Source organism: Muscardinus avellanarius, assembly GCF_963383645.1.
Source record: "Muscardinus avellanarius genome assembly, chromosome: 11".
NCBI classification, from domain to species: domain Eukaryota; kingdom Metazoa; phylum Chordata; class Mammalia; order Rodentia; family Gliridae; genus Muscardinus; species Muscardinus avellanarius.
This window is the reverse complement of record NC_137797.1, coordinates 99141801-99162357: the sequence shown is the minus strand read 5'-3', so window position 1 is coordinate 99162357 and position 20557 is coordinate 99141801. Positions and strand designations below refer to the sequence as shown.

The 20557-nt window shown below is 50.6% G+C and overlaps 1 protein-coding gene across 1 annotated transcript in view; it reads left to right on the top strand.

Moving 5' to 3' along the window:
- Positions 1-17144, top strand: part of SCNN1A (sodium channel epithelial 1 subunit alpha) — a gene marked incomplete at both ends in the record, with an annotated part of 30133 nt that extends 12989 nt beyond the window's left edge. Inside the window, 11 exons of the mRNA XM_080704966.1 lie at positions 2213-2483; positions 3538-3728; positions 9289-9392; positions 9749-9912; positions 10979-11077; positions 11226-11343; positions 15709-15787; positions 15875-15932; positions 16097-16152; positions 16313-16388; positions 16761-17144. Of these exons, the coding sequence (XP_080561092.1) occupies positions 2213-2483; positions 3538-3728; positions 9289-9392; positions 9749-9912; positions 10979-11077; positions 11226-11343; positions 15709-15787; positions 15875-15932; positions 16097-16152; positions 16313-16388; positions 16761-17144 (1600 nt within the window). The remainder of the gene's footprint in view (positions 1-2212; positions 2484-3537; positions 3729-9288; positions 9393-9748; positions 9913-10978; positions 11078-11225; positions 11344-15708; positions 15788-15874; positions 15933-16096; positions 16153-16312; positions 16389-16760) is intronic.
- Between the last annotated feature and the right edge of the window lie 3413 nt (positions 17145-20557).

Here is a 20557-nt window from a genome sequence, read left to right as displayed (position 1 = left end):
TACATCTATAGAAACAAAATCACATAAAGTATTATTGTTCTGAATTTTATGTTTAGTTCTATGGTTCATCTTGAATTAATTTTTGTGTGTAGAGTAAGGTTGAGGTTGAGGGTCATTTTGCCCTATATAGTTGTTTCCAATGCAGTTGTTTGCTATACAGCTGTTTCAGCAGAATTGGTTAAGTATTTTTTCATTTTCTCCACTGAACTAAAATTAGTGTTTTGGTGAGAAATCACTGACCATACTGTAAGTGTGAGTTTTTTCCTGGATTTTTGTTCCATTGATTTGGTATCTATCCTCACTAAGAATATCAGGATTTATTCTTCATTAGATATTTTTCTTAAAAAAAAAATAACCTTAAGGAGCCAGGTGTGGTGGCACAGGCTTGAATCCCAGTATTTGGTGTTAAGGTTAGATTGTTACGTTTTGTAGGGGAACTGTCCCTGGGGACCTCTGTTAGGCTCCCGGAAACTGTTCCCGTAAACACGGGTTCTTGTCCAGAACTAGGATCAATGTAACACTAGTCCAAACTCTAGCTGAAAACTTAAATGAATTTATTATTACAAAGATAGAAATAAAGAAGACAGTTACAGCCCTGTACTATCTCAGGATAGTATAGGGTGGTGGCCCAAAATGAAGTCACCGACAATCCCTGGATGCAGAGTATTTTATAATCAGTCTTCTGACCTGACTAGATCCGCCCTTTCTTCGAGGCAGGGGGGCAGGTCTTTTGATAGATCAGCTCTGTCTCCAGCACAGACCCCTATGCCTTTTGTTACACTCCAAAATGTGTTAAGTTGCTTATTGAGAATCTGGGATCCCATATATATATGTTATATATTATATATTATATATTATATATTATATATTATATATTATATATTATATATTATATATTATATATTATATATTATATATTATATATTATATATTATATATTATATATATATGTGTGTGTCTGGGAGTGTAGCCCGGAGGTAGAAGGGTTTCCAGGAACCCCAGTACCACCAAAAAAAAAAAAAAAAAGATTAAAAAAAATAGGGCTGGAGGTGTAGCTCAAAGGTAGAATGTTTCTGGGCACCACAAAACAAAACAAACAAAAAAGATATAATTCATATTACCATACCATTTACTGTGGCTTTATAGTAAACATTAAAATCAAGTATAATAAATCTTCCAGCTTTGCGCTTCCTGTCCTATCATGTTTTGGATAGCCTAGGTTCTTTGCATATTTATATAAATCTCAAAACCAACCCATTTATTTCTTTAGAAATGCTGACGTTTTGGTCAGGTTTGTGTTGCATCTGTTTGGGAGACATCGTAACTATATGGAGTTTCTGATCCATGAACGTCTGTATCTTGCCATTTATTTTGGGCTTTGATTTTATTTTTAAAGCAGAGATTTCAGCATGGCTTTCAGTATAGAGTTCTTGCACATCTTTATTAGATTTATTCCTAGGTGTTGGATATTATGTTATTTAATAGGGTGTTCTTGGGATTTCGTTTTCCAACCTTTTCTTGCTAGTATGTAGCCACAGAATTAACTTTTGTAGCTTGATTTTGTATCTTGCAAGTTTAGATCTGTTTCGATGTGGTCATCCTCATCCCGCTGCCCAGTTATGGGGACTTTCACCCTGGAGATGAAATAGGGCCAGTATTGAGCAGGAATGTGAGGGTTTTTACCAAACAGTGTTTAATTTATAGTGTTTGGGCCCTCCTCGAAAATCATTGGAACTGAGTCTTTGGAAGAGGGAATAAGGGTGCAGGTGGCATCTGGCATTTTTAAAGATCCTTAGACTCTAAAAGAGCAGTTGATTTAGAAGGCGCCAGGCGTCGGACACTGGCCCCAAAGGCCATCCTCCCCTGGGGGACCAGGGCGGGAGGACCGAGGACGGCCCATTCCATTGTGAACCCGCAGACAAGTTCCTGGTTCCTTCCTTGGTGCCCGAGACAGGAGCAGAGAGCGAGCGCCCAGACAGGCGCCTCGGCCTCTCCCTCAATAGGCCGCCATAAAAGCCGAGGGCCCCACTTCCTCGGGGACACACCCTCGGTCCACACTGCCGCCCCCGGAGAGCCGAGCCGCCCGAGCGGTGCCAGCAGTTTCCCGGGCACGACTAGACCTCCCCATCACAAATAAGGAAAGTGAGGCCCAGAGAGGCCAGGGGTTCGCGTGGAACGCCCCCGGTCTGACTTTTCCCTTTGCTCCTAACAGGTATACGGAAATTAAGGAGGAGCTGGAGGAGCTGGACCGCATCACCGAGCAGACGCTCTTTGACCTGTACAAATACAACTCCTCCAGCCACCTCCTGGCCAGTCCCCGCGGCCATCGCGGCCGGCGCCACCTTCCGGACACTCTGCCGCACCCCCTGCAGCGCCTGCCGGTCCCTCCACCCGGGGCCCGACAAGCCCGCAGCCTGGCCTCCAGCATGCGGGACAACAACCCCCAAGTGGACCGGAAAGACTGGAAGATCGGCTTCCAGCTGGTGAGGCCACGCCCTCTACCCCGCCCTCGATCCGCCCTTGCAGACCACGCCCCTCAACGCCACGCCCATGACCTCGAAGTCCCGCCTCCCGGGCTCTTAGAATAGCAAAACTAGACTGAACATCGTGGGCTTGCAGCAAATAAGTAAAGTAAAATATTAAAATACTAAAATAATAAAAATAAAAATAATAATAATAATAATAATAATAATAATAATAAATAGATCTCTGTGTGCCAGCTTGTAGAAGCTCCTTGCTGGGGGCCTCTTGGGAAGTTTAAGCTAAGAGGCGGGGAAGTCAAGTCTGTTGTAGACAATATATTTTTCTGAATTCCAGTCCCCCCAGGGGATGTGGGGGAGGACTCAGTTGGGACCCTCCAGTGTGATGGAGCACTGGCGCTCCACTAGGCTAAGATGGAGGATAAGGAGATGGTAAAAAAAGAAAAAAAGGCAGGCTGGAAAATGTTTTTAAAATACCAAATCAGGCCAGGCATGGTGGCACACGCTTGTGATCCCGGTACTTGGGAGGCTGAGACAGTGGGATCGCGGTTCGTGGACCGCTTTCCGCAAGTTAGTGAGACCCTGTTTCAAAATAAAGAATGAAAAATAGGCCGGGTGTGGTGGCGCACGCTTATAATCCCAGTATTTGGAGGCTGAGACAGGAGGATCCAGGTTCTCAGCCAGCTTCAGCTACTTTGTGAGGCCCTCTGCAACTCAGTGAGACCCTGTTTCAAAATAAAGAATAAACAATAAACAATAGGGCTGGAGGTGTAGCTCAGAGGTAGAATGCTCCTGGGTTCCATCCCTAGTACTGGAAGAAAAAATAGGGCTGGGGTGTAGCTTGGAGATAGAATGCCCCTGAGAATGCCCTTCCTCAATCCCATGCCCTGCTAGTCCATGCTCCCGGGTACGTGTGTGTATGTGAGGCTTCTGCTTCTCTCCCGCTTCTGGTCTCCTCTCCTGGCCCCTCACCTGTCTCCAGCCCTCGGAGCTCCAGACCACTCACCTTTGACCTCAACCCATGGGGGTCCACTGATGTTCTGGTCTCTGTGTCTAGTGCAACCAGAACAAATCGGACTGCTTCTACCAGACATACTCGTCAGGGGTGGACGCGGTAAGGGAGTGGTACCGTTTCCACTACATCAACATCCTGGCCCGACTGCCCGCCACCTCGCCGTCCCTGCAGGAGGAAGGGCTCGGCAACTTCATCTTCACCTGCCGCTTCAACCAGGCCTCCTGCAACCAGGCGTAAGTAGGTCTGGCCGGCTCCTGCTGCTCTCTGGGGCTCCTTCTTTGGGTACGTCTGAGGCCCAGGAGCCTGGAAAAGGCTTGCTGATTAAACACAGGATTCTCAGGCCTCTGCCCACGGGTCGCCTCAGGGACTTTGCTCCCTGCCCTGCTGGGCTAAGTGCAGTGGCTCATCTGGATGTCCTGGGATGCTTCGGGCTTGAGGTCTAGATTTGGGAAGTCAAGAAAAGAAGCATGGTTCTCGGCCAGCCTTCCTTCCTTCCTTCTTGATAGTGGGGATTGAACACAGGCGCATTCTACCTACAAGTTACACCCTCAGTCCTTGTTATTTTCTATATTGAAACAGGGTCTAAATTGCTGAGGCTGGCCTCAAATCTGTTATCTATGTGTCTTAGCCTCCCAAGTCCTGGGATTAGAGGAGAAGGCCATGATGTCTGGAAGTTCTTTCTTTTCTTTTCTTTTCTTTTTTTTTCTGTACTGAGGGTGGAACCCAGGGGCATTCTACCTCCACACTACACCCCCAGCCCTATTTTTTTTTTTTTTTTGTGGTACTAGGGGTGGAACCCAGGGGCTTTTCTACCTCCAGGCTATACTCCCAGACCTATTTTATACTTTATTTGGAAACAGGGTCTCACTGAGTTGCTGAGAGCCTCACTAAGCAGCTGAGGCTGGCTTCGAACCCGCACGATCCTCCTGTCTCAGCCTCCCAAGCGCGGGGATTACAAGTGTGCGCCACCACGCCGGGCTCCTGGCAGTTCTTTCTGAGGCTCTTTCTCACTGGTGTCAAAGCTCACAGGGGCCCGGAGGGAAGAGTGTGGGGAGAAACACTCTAGCTCTATGACTTCCCGGCTGGGAGGCTGGCCATTTCACATCATTTTGCGGGGCCTTTCTCTTGGCTTTAAGATGGAAACAAAACACGGAGAACAAGATTCATTCAATGTTCCTTTAACAAATCTTTGTGACTGTCTGGGTTGTGCGCCAGATACTGTTTTGGGGATACACCAGAAGACCAAGAAAAACAATGTAGTCTTTGCCCTTCCGGCATTTTTACTCAAGTGATGAAGATGGTGATGAAGGTAAGCCGGGCGTGGTGGGCACGCTTGTAATCCCAGTCCTTGGGGGGCTGAGACAGGAGGATCGCAGGTTCGTGGCCAGCCTCAGCTACTTAGGCCCTCCGCAACTCAGTGAGACCCTGTTTCAAAATAAAGAGTAAAAAATAGGGCTGGGGCCGGGCGTGGTGGCGCACGCTTGTAATCCCAGCATTTGGGAGGCTGAGACTGGAGGATCGTGGTTCACTGACAGCCTCAGCTACTTCTTAGGAAGCCCTTTGCAACTCAGTGAGACCGACCCTGTTTCCAAATAAAGAATAAAAAATAGGGCTGGGGTGTAGCTCGGAGGTAGGATCCCCCCTGGGTTCCATCCCTAGTGCTGCTAAAAAAAATAAAAAATAAAAAAATAAATAGGGCTGGGGATGTAACTTAGAGGTAGAATGCCCCTGGGTTCCATTCCCAGTACCAAAAACCAGATAAACAAGCAAATAAACAATCCCATAAATGATGATGAAGATAACAACCATCTTGGGAGCTGTAAGGTCATGCGATAACAGATAGCGCGTTTGAGACGTGTCATGATGTCACAGAGTGTTGGGTCTCATTACTGTTGTATTGGAACATGTGAAATGACTTGCCCGGGACACAGGCCGGCCCTGGCTAAGGGTTCTTCCCACTCCTTCCCCTTAGGTGTTCTTTCTGTTAGGACCCCTGCCATAGTCCTTGCAAAGAAGTCCGGGCTGTTGTGGGCTCTCTGAGGGCTGGCAGAGGCTGGGAGGAAGTGGGTTCCCTCCCTTCTGGAGCCTCCTCCCACCCCGGCTTCCCCTCTTCTGCTCCTTGATTTTGGGGGGCCTTTTCTCTGCCTCTGCTGGTCGAGGAGGGGTGCCAAAGCAGTATCTCCACTCTAAGGATGTCCTTCTTCTCCATGTCCCAGGAGAATGGCAGCAGAGCCAGGTGTCACCTGCTGCTGCCCGCCTTCTTTACACACACACACACACACACACACACACACTCAGCATGCGACTTGGTTCCCGCCTCTAGCCTTTGTGTTTGTTTGAGGACTGGAGCCAGCTGCCCCAGCCCGCCCACAGCTGCGTCCAGCGTCCCCAACTTTCACCCACCGTGACTTTCAGCTCCATCCCCTCCCTCCGCCTGCTCGCCTGCACCTGCGCAGTGCTTCTGCCTCCCCTTAGCAGGAAGCACAAGGTTCATCTTCGTTCTGGCCTGTGGGTCATTTCCTCGGCCCCGAGCCTCATCCTTTTCTACCTGGATCATCTTACTCCATTCCCTAATGAGCTTTGTCTGCCTCTAAAGCCTCCCTTTATTTTGTGACCACCAGAAGTATCTTAGTCTGTTTTCTGTTGCTATAACAGAATATCACAGATTTGGTAATTTACAAAGAAAAGAAGTTTTTTGCTTCTAGTCCTGGAGGCTGGGAAGTCCAGAGAATGGTGCCGGCATTTGGTGAGGGGCTCTGAAAAGTACAATGGTGGGACTGAGTGCAACTGAGGGCACTCAGAAGAGAGCAGGAAGCTGGGTGTGGTGGTGCAGGCTTGTCAGCCCAGTACTTGGGAGGCTGAGACAGGAGGATCGCAGGTTCACGGTCAGCCTCAGCTACTTAATGAGGCCCTCTGCAATGAGACCCTGTTTCAAAATAAAGAATAAAAAATAGCACTGGGGTAGAATGCCCCTGGTACTGCCAAATTAAAAAAAAAAAAAAAAAAGAGGAGGAGGAGTTGGAGTTCAGGGACCAGGCACATAGGCTAAGTTATATTGCAGTTGTGACTTCTGTGACCTTGTGACTTGACTTTCTTTGAAAAAAAGAAAGCAGAAGAGTGTGCTTCATTCATTCATTCATTCATTCATTCATTCATCCATTGTCACTGAGGATTGATCCCAGGGTGGTTTCGCTTCTGAGCTACACCCCAGCCCTTTTTATATATCTTTTTTATTTGGAAACAGGGTCTCTTAAGCCAGTGCGGCTGACTTCGAACCAGCGCGATCCTCCTGTCTGCACCTCCCAAGCGTGGGGATTACAAGCCTGCGCCACCATGCCCAGCTTGCACTTGACTTTTTAACAACCTTCTCTGGCAATAACTAACCCACTCCCTGGTACCACAATAGTGGCATTGATTCATTTAGAAGGATTCTGTCCTTATGACCCAATCACCCTTATTAGGCTCCACCTCCCAATTCAGTTTCCAACATGTAATTGGGAGAATCCCAGCCATAGCTGGAACCTTTGTACTTTATTACTCTTAGGTAACCATGCTGAACTAAGAGTCCTGTTTTTTTTTGTTTTGTTTTGTTTTGTTTTGTTTTTTGGTGGTACTGGGGATGAAACCCAGGGGCATTCTACCTCTGAGCTACACCCCCAGCCCTAGTCTTTATTTTTTATTTATTTATTTATTTTGGTGGTACTGGGGATCCTGGAAGCCCTTCTACCTCCAGGCTACACTCCCAGACCTATTTTTACATTTTTATTTGGAAACAGGGTCTCCTAAGCCAGCGTGCGCGGCTGGCTTCGAACCTACGCGATCCTCCTGTCTCTGCCTCCCAAGCGCGGGGATTACAAGCGTGCGCCACCATGCCCGGCTTATTTTTTATTTTGAAACAGGGCCCCACTGAGTTGCAGAGGGCCTCACTAAGTAGCTGAGGCTGGCTGAGAACCTGGATCCTCCTGTCTCAGCCTCCCGAATGCTGGGATTACAAGCGTGCGCCACTATGCTTGGCTCCAGTTGGTCCAGTTTAAAATCCTTCAGAGTCTCTGAGGCCTTCGGAGTCAAGCTGACTTTCCCTAGTGTGGCTGTCATCTTCTCTTTCTGTTAATTATCAGCATTGTTGCAGCCATAGTCTAAAGATTGACCATGTAACTTAGAGGAAAGACGGTTTATTTTCTTATATTTGGGGTTCAGTCTGTGTGAGGCCGGGAACCGCAGGTTTCAGGGGATGGTGGCGGGAGGTGGAGGGAGAGCATGTTGGCTGTGCTCCTCACATCATGGAGGCCTGAGCAAGAGAGAGGGTGGAGGGGGAGGAGGGGCCAGATATAATCTCCAAGGCTGTACCCACAGGGGCCACCTCCAGCCAGACCCTATGGGCCAGGTCAATTCATTACAATGCATTTATCTACTTCTAGGATTACAACACTCAACACTCCATTATATCAACCCTGAGTATTGCTAACTGAACTCTTTAGGAGACATTTTATATCTAAGGTGAACATTCTCCTTCACCTTATTTATTTATTTATTTATTTATTTATTTATGGTGCTGAGGATGGAATTCAGGGGCCTTCTACTTCTGGGCTATCCTCCCAGACCTATTTTATACTTTATTTGGAAACAGGGTCTCACTAAGTTGCTGAGAGCCTCACTAAGTAGTTGAGGCTGGCTTTGAACCTGCGTGATCCTCCTGTCTCAGCCTCCCAAGTACTGGGGTTGTACTAAGGAATTTATTTTATTTTATTTTTTTTATTTTTGGTGGTACTGGGGTTCCTAGAAGCCCTTCTACCTCCGGGCTATACTCCCAGACCTATTTTTTTTACATTTTTTAAATCTGGAAACAGGGTCTCTTCAGCCAGTGTGGCTGGCTTCGAACCTGCACGATCCTCCTGTCTCCGCCTCCCAAGTGCGGGGATTACAAGCGTGTGCCACCGCACCCGGCGTGTACTGAGGATTTTAACAGGGCCATCCTACCTTGGAGCTACACTGCCAGCGCTTTTTATTGTTATTTTTTGTTTGTTTTGGTATTAGAGATTAAACCTACCATCTTTCTACCTCTGAGCTATACCCCCAGCCCTTTTTATTTTTTATTTTGAGGCAGTCTTGCTAAATTGCTGAGGCTGGGCTCGAACCAGGGATCCTCCTGTCTCAGCTGCCTAAGTACTGTGATTACAGGCACGTGCCACTCTACCCAGCGTATTGTGGTCTTCTTACCCTTCTCCTTATCCAGAAACTAAATACTAAACCCTTCCCCTTTCCTGTCGTCGTGTGTGTGTGTGTGTGTGTGTGTGTGTGTGTGTGTGTGTGTGTGTTTCTGGGATGGAACTTGAGGCCTCATACATGCTAAGCAAATGCTTTCCCGATGAGCTGTATCCCCAGTCCTAACTTTTTTTCTCCTTTGGGGGTACAGCAGATTTAATCTAGGGACATTCTATCTCTAAGCTTCACTCTCAGCCCTTTTTACTTTTTATTTTGAAACAAGATCTCACCAAGTTGCTGAAGCTGGCTTTGTACCTGTCTTCCTGTCTCAGCCTAACAAGTACTGAGATCACAGGTGTGTGCCACCACACCTGGCTAACTTTCTTTAATAACACTTTTACTGAGATAGTTTACATGTGATTAAATCCTTTCACTTAATATGAAAAGAAAAAAGAAAGAAAAGAAAGAAAACAAAAAGAAAGGCATACCTCCCGTAGGAGTTCATCTCATCTTCCTGTCTGTCTCATCTTCCTGCTCCCCTGAGCTCCCTCCTATACCTTCCTCTCTGACCTGTCTCTTTCTCCTGCTAAGGAATTACTCTCACTTCCACCACCCGATGTATGGGAATTGCTATACTTTCAACAACAAGAACAACTCCAATCTCTGGATGTCCTCCATGCCTGGGATTAACAATGGTGAGCCCTGTCCCTGTCCCTTGGTGCCCCGCCTCTGCCCCGGCCCCTCTCACCGCCCTGCCCGCCCACACCGGCTCCCCCAGGCTCACGTCCAGGGCTCACGTCCTGGGCTCCTCCTGGGCCTCACCACCTATGCCTCTCCCTAGCCTGGAAGGGTTCTTTCTCCCCCAAGGGCACCATCTGGGCCCCCTTTCCAGGCCCCAGAATTCAGCTCCGGGGTTGCCCAGGCCACTTGCAGAACTTCCCGGCCTTGGTCTCCTTGGGTATCAGCAACTGGGCAAGGTTGGGAGGCTGGATCCCGTCCCTGTGTCTCTTCTCCAGGACTCCCCCAAATTGTGCTCCTGCCGTGTCCTCAGGTCTGTCCCTGACGCTGCGCACGGAGCAGAATGACTTCATCCCCCTGCTGTCCACGGTGTCCGGGGCCAGGGTGATGGTCCATGGGCAGGATGAGCCTGCCTTTATGGATGACGGTGGCTTTAACGTGCGGCCCGGTGTGGAGACCTCCATCAGCATGAGGAAGGCAAGGATGCTGAAGATGGGGGCGTGGGAGGGAGCCCAGGATAGAGAAAGGCAGACTGAGTCAGGCGTGGACTGCACGCCTGTAATCCCAATATTTAGGAGGCTGAGATGGGAGGATGGCAGGTTTGAAGACAGCCTCAGCAACTAGTAAGACTTTTTTTTTTTTTTTTTTTCAGTACTGAGGATAGAACCCAGGGGCATTCTACCTTGGAGCTACACCCGCAGCCCTATTTTTTATTCTTTATTTTGAAACAGGGTATCACTGGGTTGCAAAGGGCCAAACTAGGTAGTAGCTGAGGCTGTCCAAAAACCGGGATCCACTTGTCTCAGCTTCCCAAAAGCTGGGATTACAAGAGTGGGCCACCACGCCTGGCATAAGACTTTGATCAACCTAGTGAGACCCTGTTTCCAAATAAAAATAAAACAGGGTTGGGCATGTAGCTCAGAGGTAGAATGCCTCAGTAAGAGAGAGAGGCAGATAGATAGAGATGTGTGTGAGAGAGACACACACACATACATACACACACACAGGGTGGGGCCTGGAGGAGCAGAAATGGGGGTGAAGAGGCTGGCTGAGGGGGGCAGTGGGTAGTAGGGTACTGGGGAGCATGACTGGCCAAGAGTGTTGAGAGGACATGCAGGACATGCTTGGATCCCAGGGGATGCTCCAGGGCCAGTGTCCTTGAACCAAGCAGCAAGGCGATGGGCCCTGGGGTTCCTGGTGTGTGTGTGTGTGTTGCGGTACTGGGGATGGAACCCAGAGGCATTCTACCTCCAAGCTATACCCCCAGCCGGATTAAAAAAAAAATTATTTATTTTGAAACAGAATCTCACTGAGTTGCAAAGGGCCTCCATAAGGAGCTGAGGCTGTATACGAACTGCTATCCTCCTGTCTCAGCCTCCCCAATGCTGGGATGACAAGCGTGCGCCACCATGCCCGGCTTCCAGCCTGTGTTTTGAGGTGGTGAAGCAGATGGGGGGCTGGCAGGGCAGGGGATGCAGCCTGCCACCGAGGGGACACCCGCTCTGCCCTCTGCCTCTGACTTCCGGTGTGCCTGGGCTCCTAGGAAGCCCTGGTCAGACTTGGGGGCAACTATGGTGACTGTACCGAGAATGGCAGTGACGTCCCGGTCAAGAACCTCTTCCCTTCCAAGTACACGCAGCAGGTGAGGTTGATCCGAACCCACGAGGTGGGAGAGGGAAGGTTGGGGGTGGGAGAGCCGTGGAAAGAGGGTGGGGCGCAGAGCGGAGGACTGCCGGCCTCCCTGGTCCTGTCCAGGCCTGACCCCGTTGCCCTTTCCGCCCTGTCTCCAGGTGTGCATCCACTCCTGCTTCCAGGAGAGTATGGTCAAGGAGTGTGGTTGCGCCTACATCTTCTACCCACGGCCCGAGGGCGTGGAGTTCTGTGACTACAGGAAGCACAGTGCCTGGGGTGAGAGCTGAGAGCCGCTGTTCTGCCCCGAGACCCCAGACCTCCGCAGGAGCTCCCCACCCATCTCCTCTGCCTGGGGGACTCTGGCTCCCACCGGCCTTGCCGCACCCGTGTCTCTGTGTGTGTGTGTGTGTGTGTGTCTGTCTGTCTGTCTGTCTGTCTGTCTCTCTCTCTCTCTCTCTCTTTCTCTCTCTCTCTCTCTTCCTCCTCCCTGTTCATTCCTTCTTCTCTCTGTCTCTTTTGGCTTTGGTGTATTTTAAATGGGGAATTGCCCGGTTTAAAAATAGTCTGCAAAGCCGGGCGTGGTGGCGCACGCTTGTAATCCCCGTGCTTGGGAGGCGGAGACAGGAGGATCGCGCAGGTTCGAAGCCAGCCGCGCGCGCTGGTTTAGGAGACCCTGTTTCTAAAAATGAAAATGTAAAAATAGGTCTGGGAGTGTAGCCCGGAGGTAGAAGGGCTTCCAGGAACCCCAGTACCACCAAAAAAAAAAAAAAAAAAAATAGTCTGCAAGCGCCGGGTGTGGTGGCGCATGCTTGTAATCCCAGCATTCGGGAGACTGAGACTGGAGGATTGCGGTTCGCGGACAGCCTCAGCTACTTAGTAAGGCCCTCTGCAACTTAGTGAGACCCTGTTTCAAACTAAAGAATAAAAAATAGGGCAGCGAGTGTAGCTTAGAGATTAAATGCTCCTGGGTTCTAGCCCCAGACCTGCAAAAAAAAAAAAAAAAAAAAAAAAAAGAAAAGAAAAGAAAAAAAAAAGAAAAACTAAGGAAGCTTTGAATGGTTGAATGGTCGGGTTGCCTTCCTGGGGCCTAGGCCGATACCTAGCACCCCGCAGGTCCCTCCTCCCAGGTCTCCTGTAGGCCTAGCTCTCCCTTGGGTTGAGCAAATGAGGAGGTAGGCCTAGGCCGAGTGCCATCACTGGAGGGCCCCGATGGTCGTGGGCACTGTAGACACAGCTTCACCATTTCACCTGGGCGTGGTGTCCGCCCTGCCTCTACCTGGCCCTGGTGGTTTCCCTGTCTCTTTTCTTGCCTGTGCTGCTCTGTCCATACCATTCTCTCCCTGGCCTGTCCTTTCCAGTGCTGCCCCAGCTTTCTGTCTCCAGCCATGGAGGATCAGAGAATGTCAGACCTGGAGGGGAACTCGGAGGCTGCCTGACCTCGTCTCCTTTCTCAGATGGGCAAACTGAAGCCCAGAGGGAGGATTGACAGGTCCCAGAATATCCCTCCAATCCTCTGCCCTCAAATAATGATTTCTAAGTTGTTGAGAGTTTGAAGATATGGGAGCAAAAATGACCAGTATTGACTGCCAGGAAGTCAGGAGGGAGAGGAGCCAACGCCCAGCTCACTCAGCTGCGTTTCCTAAGGCTGGTTCCTAGAGAAGGTCCAGCTGCTCCCACTCTTCCCGATGCAAGAGTCCATCCTGAGATCTGAGTCAGAAAGAAGGATCTTGGACTGAGTGATAAAAAGTAGCAACGATGACAGAATAACTGTCCTTAGAACTGGGCAAACACCGGCAGAGGGATCCATGGTCCCCTCTTCCTCTCCCTCCTCCCTCCTCCCTCCTCCCTCCTCTCCTCCATCTCCGCCTCTGCCACCACCATCACCACCACCACCTCCTCCTCCTCCTCCTCTTCCTTCTCCTCCTCTTCTCCTTCTTCTCCTCCTCCTCCTTCTTCTTGTCATAATTTCTTAATAGAGATCATTCATATCCTGTACAATTCACTCATTTAAAGCATCTGGTTTTATTTTAGTACAGTTGTTTTCCAGTTTGGGGTTTAGATGTAGTCACAGGGTTGTGCAACCATCATCAAAAATTTAGAATATTTTTATCATTTCTCAAAGAAACATTGTACCCACTAGCAATCTCCAAGCTCCTGGTCCTCACTGCCAGTGCCTGGGCAACTACTAATTTTTTATTTTTGTCTCTATAGATTTGCCTATTTTGGACATATTTATTTATTTACTATTTATTTTTGTGGTACTGGGGATGTAACTCAGGGGCATTCTACTTCTGAGCTATACCCCCATTCCTATTTTTTATTTTATTTTTTTTATTTTGAATTGGTCTCACTGAGTTGCAGAGGGCCTCACTCAGTAGCTGAGGCTGTCCTTGAACCGCGATTCTCCTGTCTCAGCCTCCCAAATCCTGGGATTACAAGCGTGTGCCATCATGCCCAGCTGGACATTTCATATGGGTGGAATCCTGAACACGTGGTCTTTGTGCCGGGCATGGTGATGCATGCTTGTAATCCCAGCATTTAGGAGGCTGAGACAGGAGGATCGCGGTTTGAGAATAGCCTCAGCTACTTAGTGAGGCCCTTTGCGACTCAGTGAGACCTTGTTTGAAAATAAAGAATAAAAAATAGGGCAGGGAGTGTAGCTTGGAGGTCAAATGTCCCTAGGTTCCATCCCCAGGCCCCCCCAAAATGTGGTCTTTGTGACTGGTCTTTCACTTTGCATAATGTTTTCAGGGTCCATCCATGTTGTAGTATTTATTGACACTTTATTCCTTTTTATGGCCAAATAGTATCCCATTGCATGTATGTGCTACATTTTGTTTACTCACTTAGCAGTTGATAAAGTTTTCTGTTGTTTCTACTATTTGGTTTTGTGAGTAATATTGTTAGGAATATTTATGTAAACTTTTTTTCGTGTGTGTGTGTGGTACTGAGGTTTCAACCCAGGGGCGGTCTACCTCAAAGCGATATCCTCAACCCTATTTTATTATTTATTTATTTATTTATTTATTTATTTATTTATTTTTGGTGGTACTGGGGGTGGAATCCAGAGGCTTTCTACTTCCGGGCTATACTCCCAGGCCTATTTTATACTTCATTTGGAAAGAGGGTCTCACTAAGTTGCCCAGAGCCTCACTAAGTAGCCGAGGCTGGCTTCGAACCTGTGTGATCCTCCTGTCTCAGCCTCCCAAGCGCGGGGATTATAAGCGTGTGCCACCACGGCTCTTATTCTTTATTTCGAAACAGGGTCTCACTAAGTTGCTGAGAGCCTCACTAAGTAGCTGAGGCTGGCTGCAAACTTGCAATTCTCCCGTCTCAGCCTCCCAAGTACTGGGATTATGCCACCACGCCTGGCTTTGTGTACACATTTTTGTGTGGACATATGTTTTCAGTTCTCTCGGGTATATACCAAGAGGTCTAGGAGTAGATTGCTTGGGTTATGTAGTGATTCTGTGTTTAATTGTGGGGAGCCACTGCTGTTTACCAGTGTGGCTGCATCCTTTTATATTCTTAGCAGGAGTAAGAGGTTTCTGATTTTTTTATATCTTTACTACTGCTAGTTATTATCTTATTTTAGAATAGCCTCTCCCATGGGTGTAAAGTAGTATCTGATTGTGGTTCAACTCTGTTATTCTTAGACAAATTGTTTCTGTTTTTCTTTTTTAAAATTTTATATTGGTGCACTGTAGTCATACATCTTAATGGGATAAAAGATGGTGGAGGCATACATGCGCACATCACCCAATTAGCCCTTACCCAACTCCTGCCCCACTCCCTCCACTCTGATTTTCTTTTTAATTTAAAAATTTTTGTCCAGCCGGGCGTGGTGGCGCACGCGTGTAATCCCCGCGTTTGGGAGGCGGAGACAGGAGGATCTCGCAGGTTCGAAGCCAGCCGTGCTGGTTTAAGAGACCCTGTTTCAAAAATATAAAATAGATCTGGGAGTGTAGCTTGGAGGTAGAAGGGCTTCCAGAAACCCCAGTACCACCAAAAAAAAAAAAAAAAAAATTTTGTCTATGTCTAATGTATGTTTTTTTTCCCCTCTGTGGTACTAGGGATGGAACCCAGGGGCATTCTACCTCCGAGTTACACCCCAGTCCTACTTTTTTATTCTTTATTTTTAAGCAGGGTCTCACTGAGTTGCAAAGGGCCTCACTAAGTAGCTGAGGCTGTCCACGAACCCAGATCCTCCTGTCTCAGCCTCCCAATTGCTGGGATTCCAAGTGTGTGCCACCACGCCCGGCTCTCCCTCCTTCCCCCTCCCTTCCTTCCTTCCTTCCTTCCTTCCTTCCTCACAGGCACATTCAAGCCCTTTTTATTTTTAATTTTGAAACTAGGTCTCACTAAGCCTCTGAGGGTCTCACTAAATTGCCCAGGTTGGCTTGGAACCCGCAATCCTCTGGTCTCAGTCCGGGGATTACAGGCTGCCTGGATTACCACCCTACCTGGCTTTTACCTTCATTTCTTAAACATCTTCTGTTAGTACCACCCTGAGGCACAGTTGCGAGGCTGCATAATGCTCTTGTAACACGGTTGCCCAGGCATCATGGGAGGAGGCCCTTGGGTGCTGGGTGGAGAAGCTCCGGGTACTCTCAGAAAACAGGCGGCTCTCTGCACCTGCAGGCTACTGCTACTACAAGCTCCTGAGTGCCTTCTCCACCGACAGCCTGGGCTGCTTCTCCAAGTGCCGGAAGCCATGCAGGTGAGCACTCCTCCCTCCAGGGCAGTCGGCCAGAGGGCATCTTGGCCGGGTAAGATGCAAGTACTGAGCACCTTTCTCCTTCCCCAGCGTGACCAGCTACGAGCTCTCTGCTGGGTACTCCAAATGGCCCTCAGTGACCTCCCAGGTAAAGTGGGGAGGGGGAGAGGGCAACGATCGAACGTGCCTGTGCACCTGTGTGCAACGCCGTGGGTGTTACGGGTGTTGGTGTGTTTGACCTGACTCTGTCCCTGTATACCTAAGAAGTCCAGAGTGGCCTCGTTGACTCCCCCAACCCCCATTCTTCCCCAGGACTGGATCTTTCAGATGCTTTCCCTACAGAACAATTACACCATCACCAACAAAAGGTGAGTCCTGTGCCGGTCCTGACCTGGTCTTAGCCACAGGACAGGGCTCCCGGGGAGGGAGGGCAAGCGGTTGTGGGAAGAGGAGCAGAGTCAGGTGCCTGGAGGAGGGCCCAGGGAGTCCACCCACTACCATTTCTTCTTCGTCTCCCCCACACCAAAGAAAGGGAGTGGCCAAGCTCAACATCTTCTTCAAGGAGCTGAACTACAAAACCAACTCAGAATCTCCGTCAGTCACGGTACGCCTGCCCCTTGCCGGTGGTTCTGGAGGGATCTTGGCAGGGTGGTTGCCTGGGAGAACAAGGGGTGCCTGTGCAGGGCCTGGAGGGTTTGGGCCTGGAGGCTAGTGGACCAGGGGAGAGAGGCGAGGCTGAGATGGCTGGAGGAAGGGGGCTGGAACGGGAACATGCGGTCTTGGGGTGGGGGAGGCTCATGGATGCCAGGCCGCACAACTGTTTCCTCTGAGGGACACAGTCCGTAGCTGGGTGCTCCCTGAGGAGGGGGCAGAGGCAGGGGGCCTGGAGGACCCCGAGTCTGAGGCGTGTCTGGGGAGGACTTCTGTGGGCGTGCCTGCCCTCTGCCGTGCTCAGCGTGCCTCTGTCCCCTCGCAGATGGTCACCCTGCTGTCCAACCTGGGCAGCCAGTGGAGCCTGTGGTTCGGCTCCTCCGTGCTCTCCGTGGTGGAAATGGCCGAGTTCATCTTCGACCTCCTGGTCATCACCTTCCTCCTGCTGCTGCGGAGGTTCCGAAGCCGATACTGGTCCCCGGGGCGTGGGGCCCGGGGTGCGAGGGAGGTAGCCTCCACCCCCACGTCTTCCCTCCCCTCCCGCTTCTGCCCATGCCCCACGTCCCCCGGTTCGGTCCAGCCAGGCCCAGCGCCCTCCCCAGCCCTGACCGCGCCTCCGCCTGCCTATGCCAGCCTCGGTCCCAGTCCCCCTGCCCTGGGCCCTGCAAAGGCCAGCTCTGCGGCTGCTTGTGCTCTGGGAGGGCCCTGAGCAGGAACAGGAAAGCCCCCTCCTGCCGTGGCAGGTCCTCCGGTGGCGGGAGGGGCAGCTGGCAGGACTTAAAGATGTCGGGGCTTCTCAGAGCTGCCTTTGCTGTGGGGGATAGAAGGATGGATAAAGGGGCCCAGAGAACAGAGGCCTACGAAGCTGCCCAAGAATCCTCCGTACTGCCTTGGAACACTCTGGGTCCCACACAAGCGCAGACAAGTCTCCTTTTCCCTTGGACGGGCCAAGCCAGACTTGGAGCTTTGACAAGGAACTTTCCTAGGAACCGACTGAGGCCAGAACAGAGCGTCAGTAAGGGCGCGCATGGGCAGCGCGCGTTGCCTCCCGACCCACCACCGAAACCAGCCCCGCGTTGGCCCGGCCACGCTGCCTGCCGACCCACCGGTGACACAACGTCTGCGCCTTTTCTTGAACTTGGGTGGGGAACCCCACCCAAAAGCCCCCTTTGTTCGTTCTTGGGCAATTCCCCTCCTGGACTGTCCTGGGCAGGGGCTGGAGCCGAGCAGGGTGGTGAGACTTAGGCCGTTCCCAAGACTTCCGTGGCGTCAGAGTCGCACCCGCAAACAGACGCACCCCGGCGCCTCTGCCCCAAATCCTGCGTCCTTCATATCTCTGCCAGTCAGCTCAAGCCATTTGCTCAGCTGGAAGCCTCCCCACCGTCTCCTGCAGAACTCTGCGTCCTTTACAGCCCCCTTGACTTCTTTGAAGGCTTCTGAGAAGATTCTGGTCTCTCCTGAATCCCTCTCCCTGGCCCTCCTCGGTACCCAGTCCTTCTCCCTGGCCCCCTCCTGTCCCAGTCCTTCTCCCTGGTCCTCCTTGGGTCCCCAGACCCTCTTCCTGGGCCCCTCCTCTGGTCCTTCAGACCCTCTCCCTGGCCCTCCTTGGTACCCAGTCCCTCTCCCTGGCCCTCCTCGGTACCCAGTCCCTCTCCCTGGCCCCTTCCCATAGCAGGCTGTTGCATTCACTAGAGCCCTGAGGTTGCCCCACACTCTCCTGCTCGCTGGACCTGCCTCCTGGGACTAGACTGCGAGCTTTCTGCAGCCAAGGATGGACTTCTGTCCAGTTATGTCAAGCCCACGCCTATCCCAGTGCTCCTCTTAGCACAAGTAGGCAGGTGTTCAATAAATGTTGTTGCATTAAACTGTGTCTGAGGGCTGGACGGGGCCCGGGAGGCAGGCGTCACTGCCCAGGTTTGGGGAGGCCCTGGGGTGGAGGAAGGGGATGGACTCCCATGCTCCCCGGCACATCATGGAAGGACCATTCTTCAGGGGCCTTGGGACAGATAAACTATCCTTAGGGGCGAGTTCATCCATAGGGATGGTGAAGCAGCTGTTCTATCTCTGTTACCATGTCGGGGTGAAAGGGGGACCCTCTCGAACTGAATCTCCTTCCCAACTTTAGTAATCAATTAACCTTTTATTTTTTATTTTTAATATTTGTTTATTTTTCAGTATGGGGATGAAACCCAGGGGCATTCTACCTCTGAGCGACACCCCTAGCCCTATTTTTATTTTTTTATTTTGAAACTGGGTCTCACTGAGTTGCAAAGGGCCTCATTAAATCATTAACCTTTTCTTGCATTTGCTGGGTACCACTCACACCCAGCTGCAATACAACCCTTCTTTGGCCTCCTTCTTCATCCACTACCTGGTAGTAAAGTCCTGTGCAGCCTTATTCACACATCAGTACAAAGAGAATCCTCCCAGGGTTTTGTTTTGTGTTTAGTCCTGGGGATTGAACCCAGAAGCATTCTACCTCGAGATACATCCTCACACTCTTCTTTTTTTATTTTTTATTTTTGTTTTTAAACAGTCTTATTGCTGAGGCTGGCCTTGAACCTGTGATGCTCCTGTCTCAGCCACCCAAGCACTGGGATTACAGCAGGTGCAGCCGTTCCTGGCTCCTCCCAGTTTTAATACGGGAGAAAGTGAGGTCCAGGGAGAGGCCGAGGGGTGTCTGAATGGGACCCTCTTTCTGATCCTCCAGGTCCTCCGCCCTCTCCAGCATCAGGCCTGGGAGCCAGGAGTGACCTTTTCATTCTCCTTGGGGTACTTCCCCTGCTGCCCTGGTCTCATTTCTGTCCATCATGATCTGTCTGTCCTGAGGAGCCAGAGGAAAACAAGGCTGGGGGGAAGAAGGGGAAGGAACTGGGGTAGAAAAGGTCATGACCTGGGACAACGTGACTTCCCTTTCCTGGATTCAAGCTGATAAGGGGAAAGGGGTTGTCAACAGCCTCCTCCATCGGAGCCCGCGGGAGCCTCCTGCCCTGTCTTCTCTCTGCCACTCCCTTGGCCTCGCCCTCATCCTGTCCCCAGTGCCCTCTCCTGTGGCTGGGAAGGGAGGACCTACCTGGTGACTGCCATCAGCCCCTTCCACCCATGATCCTCTTCCCCTCGCCCGCCTGCACCTCTACCCCAAGGGCTTCCTACATCTCCAACCTTCACCTAGGAGCTGGGGTCAGGAGTTAGAGAAGAGAGGGGTTAAGTCATCAAGTCATCTCCTTACTGGGCTTAGGAGGCACAGCAACTTCCCAAAGCCAGCCAGGAACCAGGTTTCTCTCTATGACTCACCCTGCCTTCCTGGGACAGGTGGACTCTTGAACAGCAGGGCGGGGTCTAGAACCCACGTCACCCGAGCCCTGAGTTCAGTGCCCTTCAACGTGTGTGTGTTGCTGGGCAGGTGCGTGTGTGAGATGGGATGGGAAGGGCTATTTTTGCCCTCTGAGGCTCTTTTCTTCCTCCTTTGCTCCATAAACGCTAACAACCAACTCTGTTATTCTCTATTTGGTCCCTCTTTTGTTTCTCCATCATCCATCACCCCTCCCACCATCATTTTTTTTCTATTCATAGACCCTCCTCCTCCTCCTCCTCCTCCTCCTCCTCCTCCTCCTCCTCCTCCTCCTCCTCCTCCTCTGCTTTTCCTCCTTCTCTCTTCCTTCTTAACTTCTTTTTTTTTTTTGCGGGATGGAACTCGGGCGTTCTACCTCTGAGCTACACCCCCAGCCCCACTTTTATTCTTTTTTTTTTTTGGTGGTACTGGGGTTCCTGGAAGCCCTTCTATCTCCGGGCTACACTCCCAGACCTATTTTTACATTTTTATTTGGAAACAGGGTCTCCTAAGCCAGCGCGCGCGGCTGGCTTCGAACCTGCGCGATCCTCCTGTCTCTGCCTCCCAAGCACGGGGATTACAAGCGTGCGCCACCACGCCCGGCCCCACTTTTATTCTTTATTTTGAAACAGGGTCTCACTGAGTTGCAAAGGGCCTCATCAAGTAGCTGAGGCTGTCCTTGAACTGTGAACCTCCTGCCTCAGCCTCTCAAATGCTGGTAATACAAGTGTGCACCATCACGCCCGGCTGCTCCTCCTCTTTTTTTTTTTTGCATGGTGTTAGGGATTGAA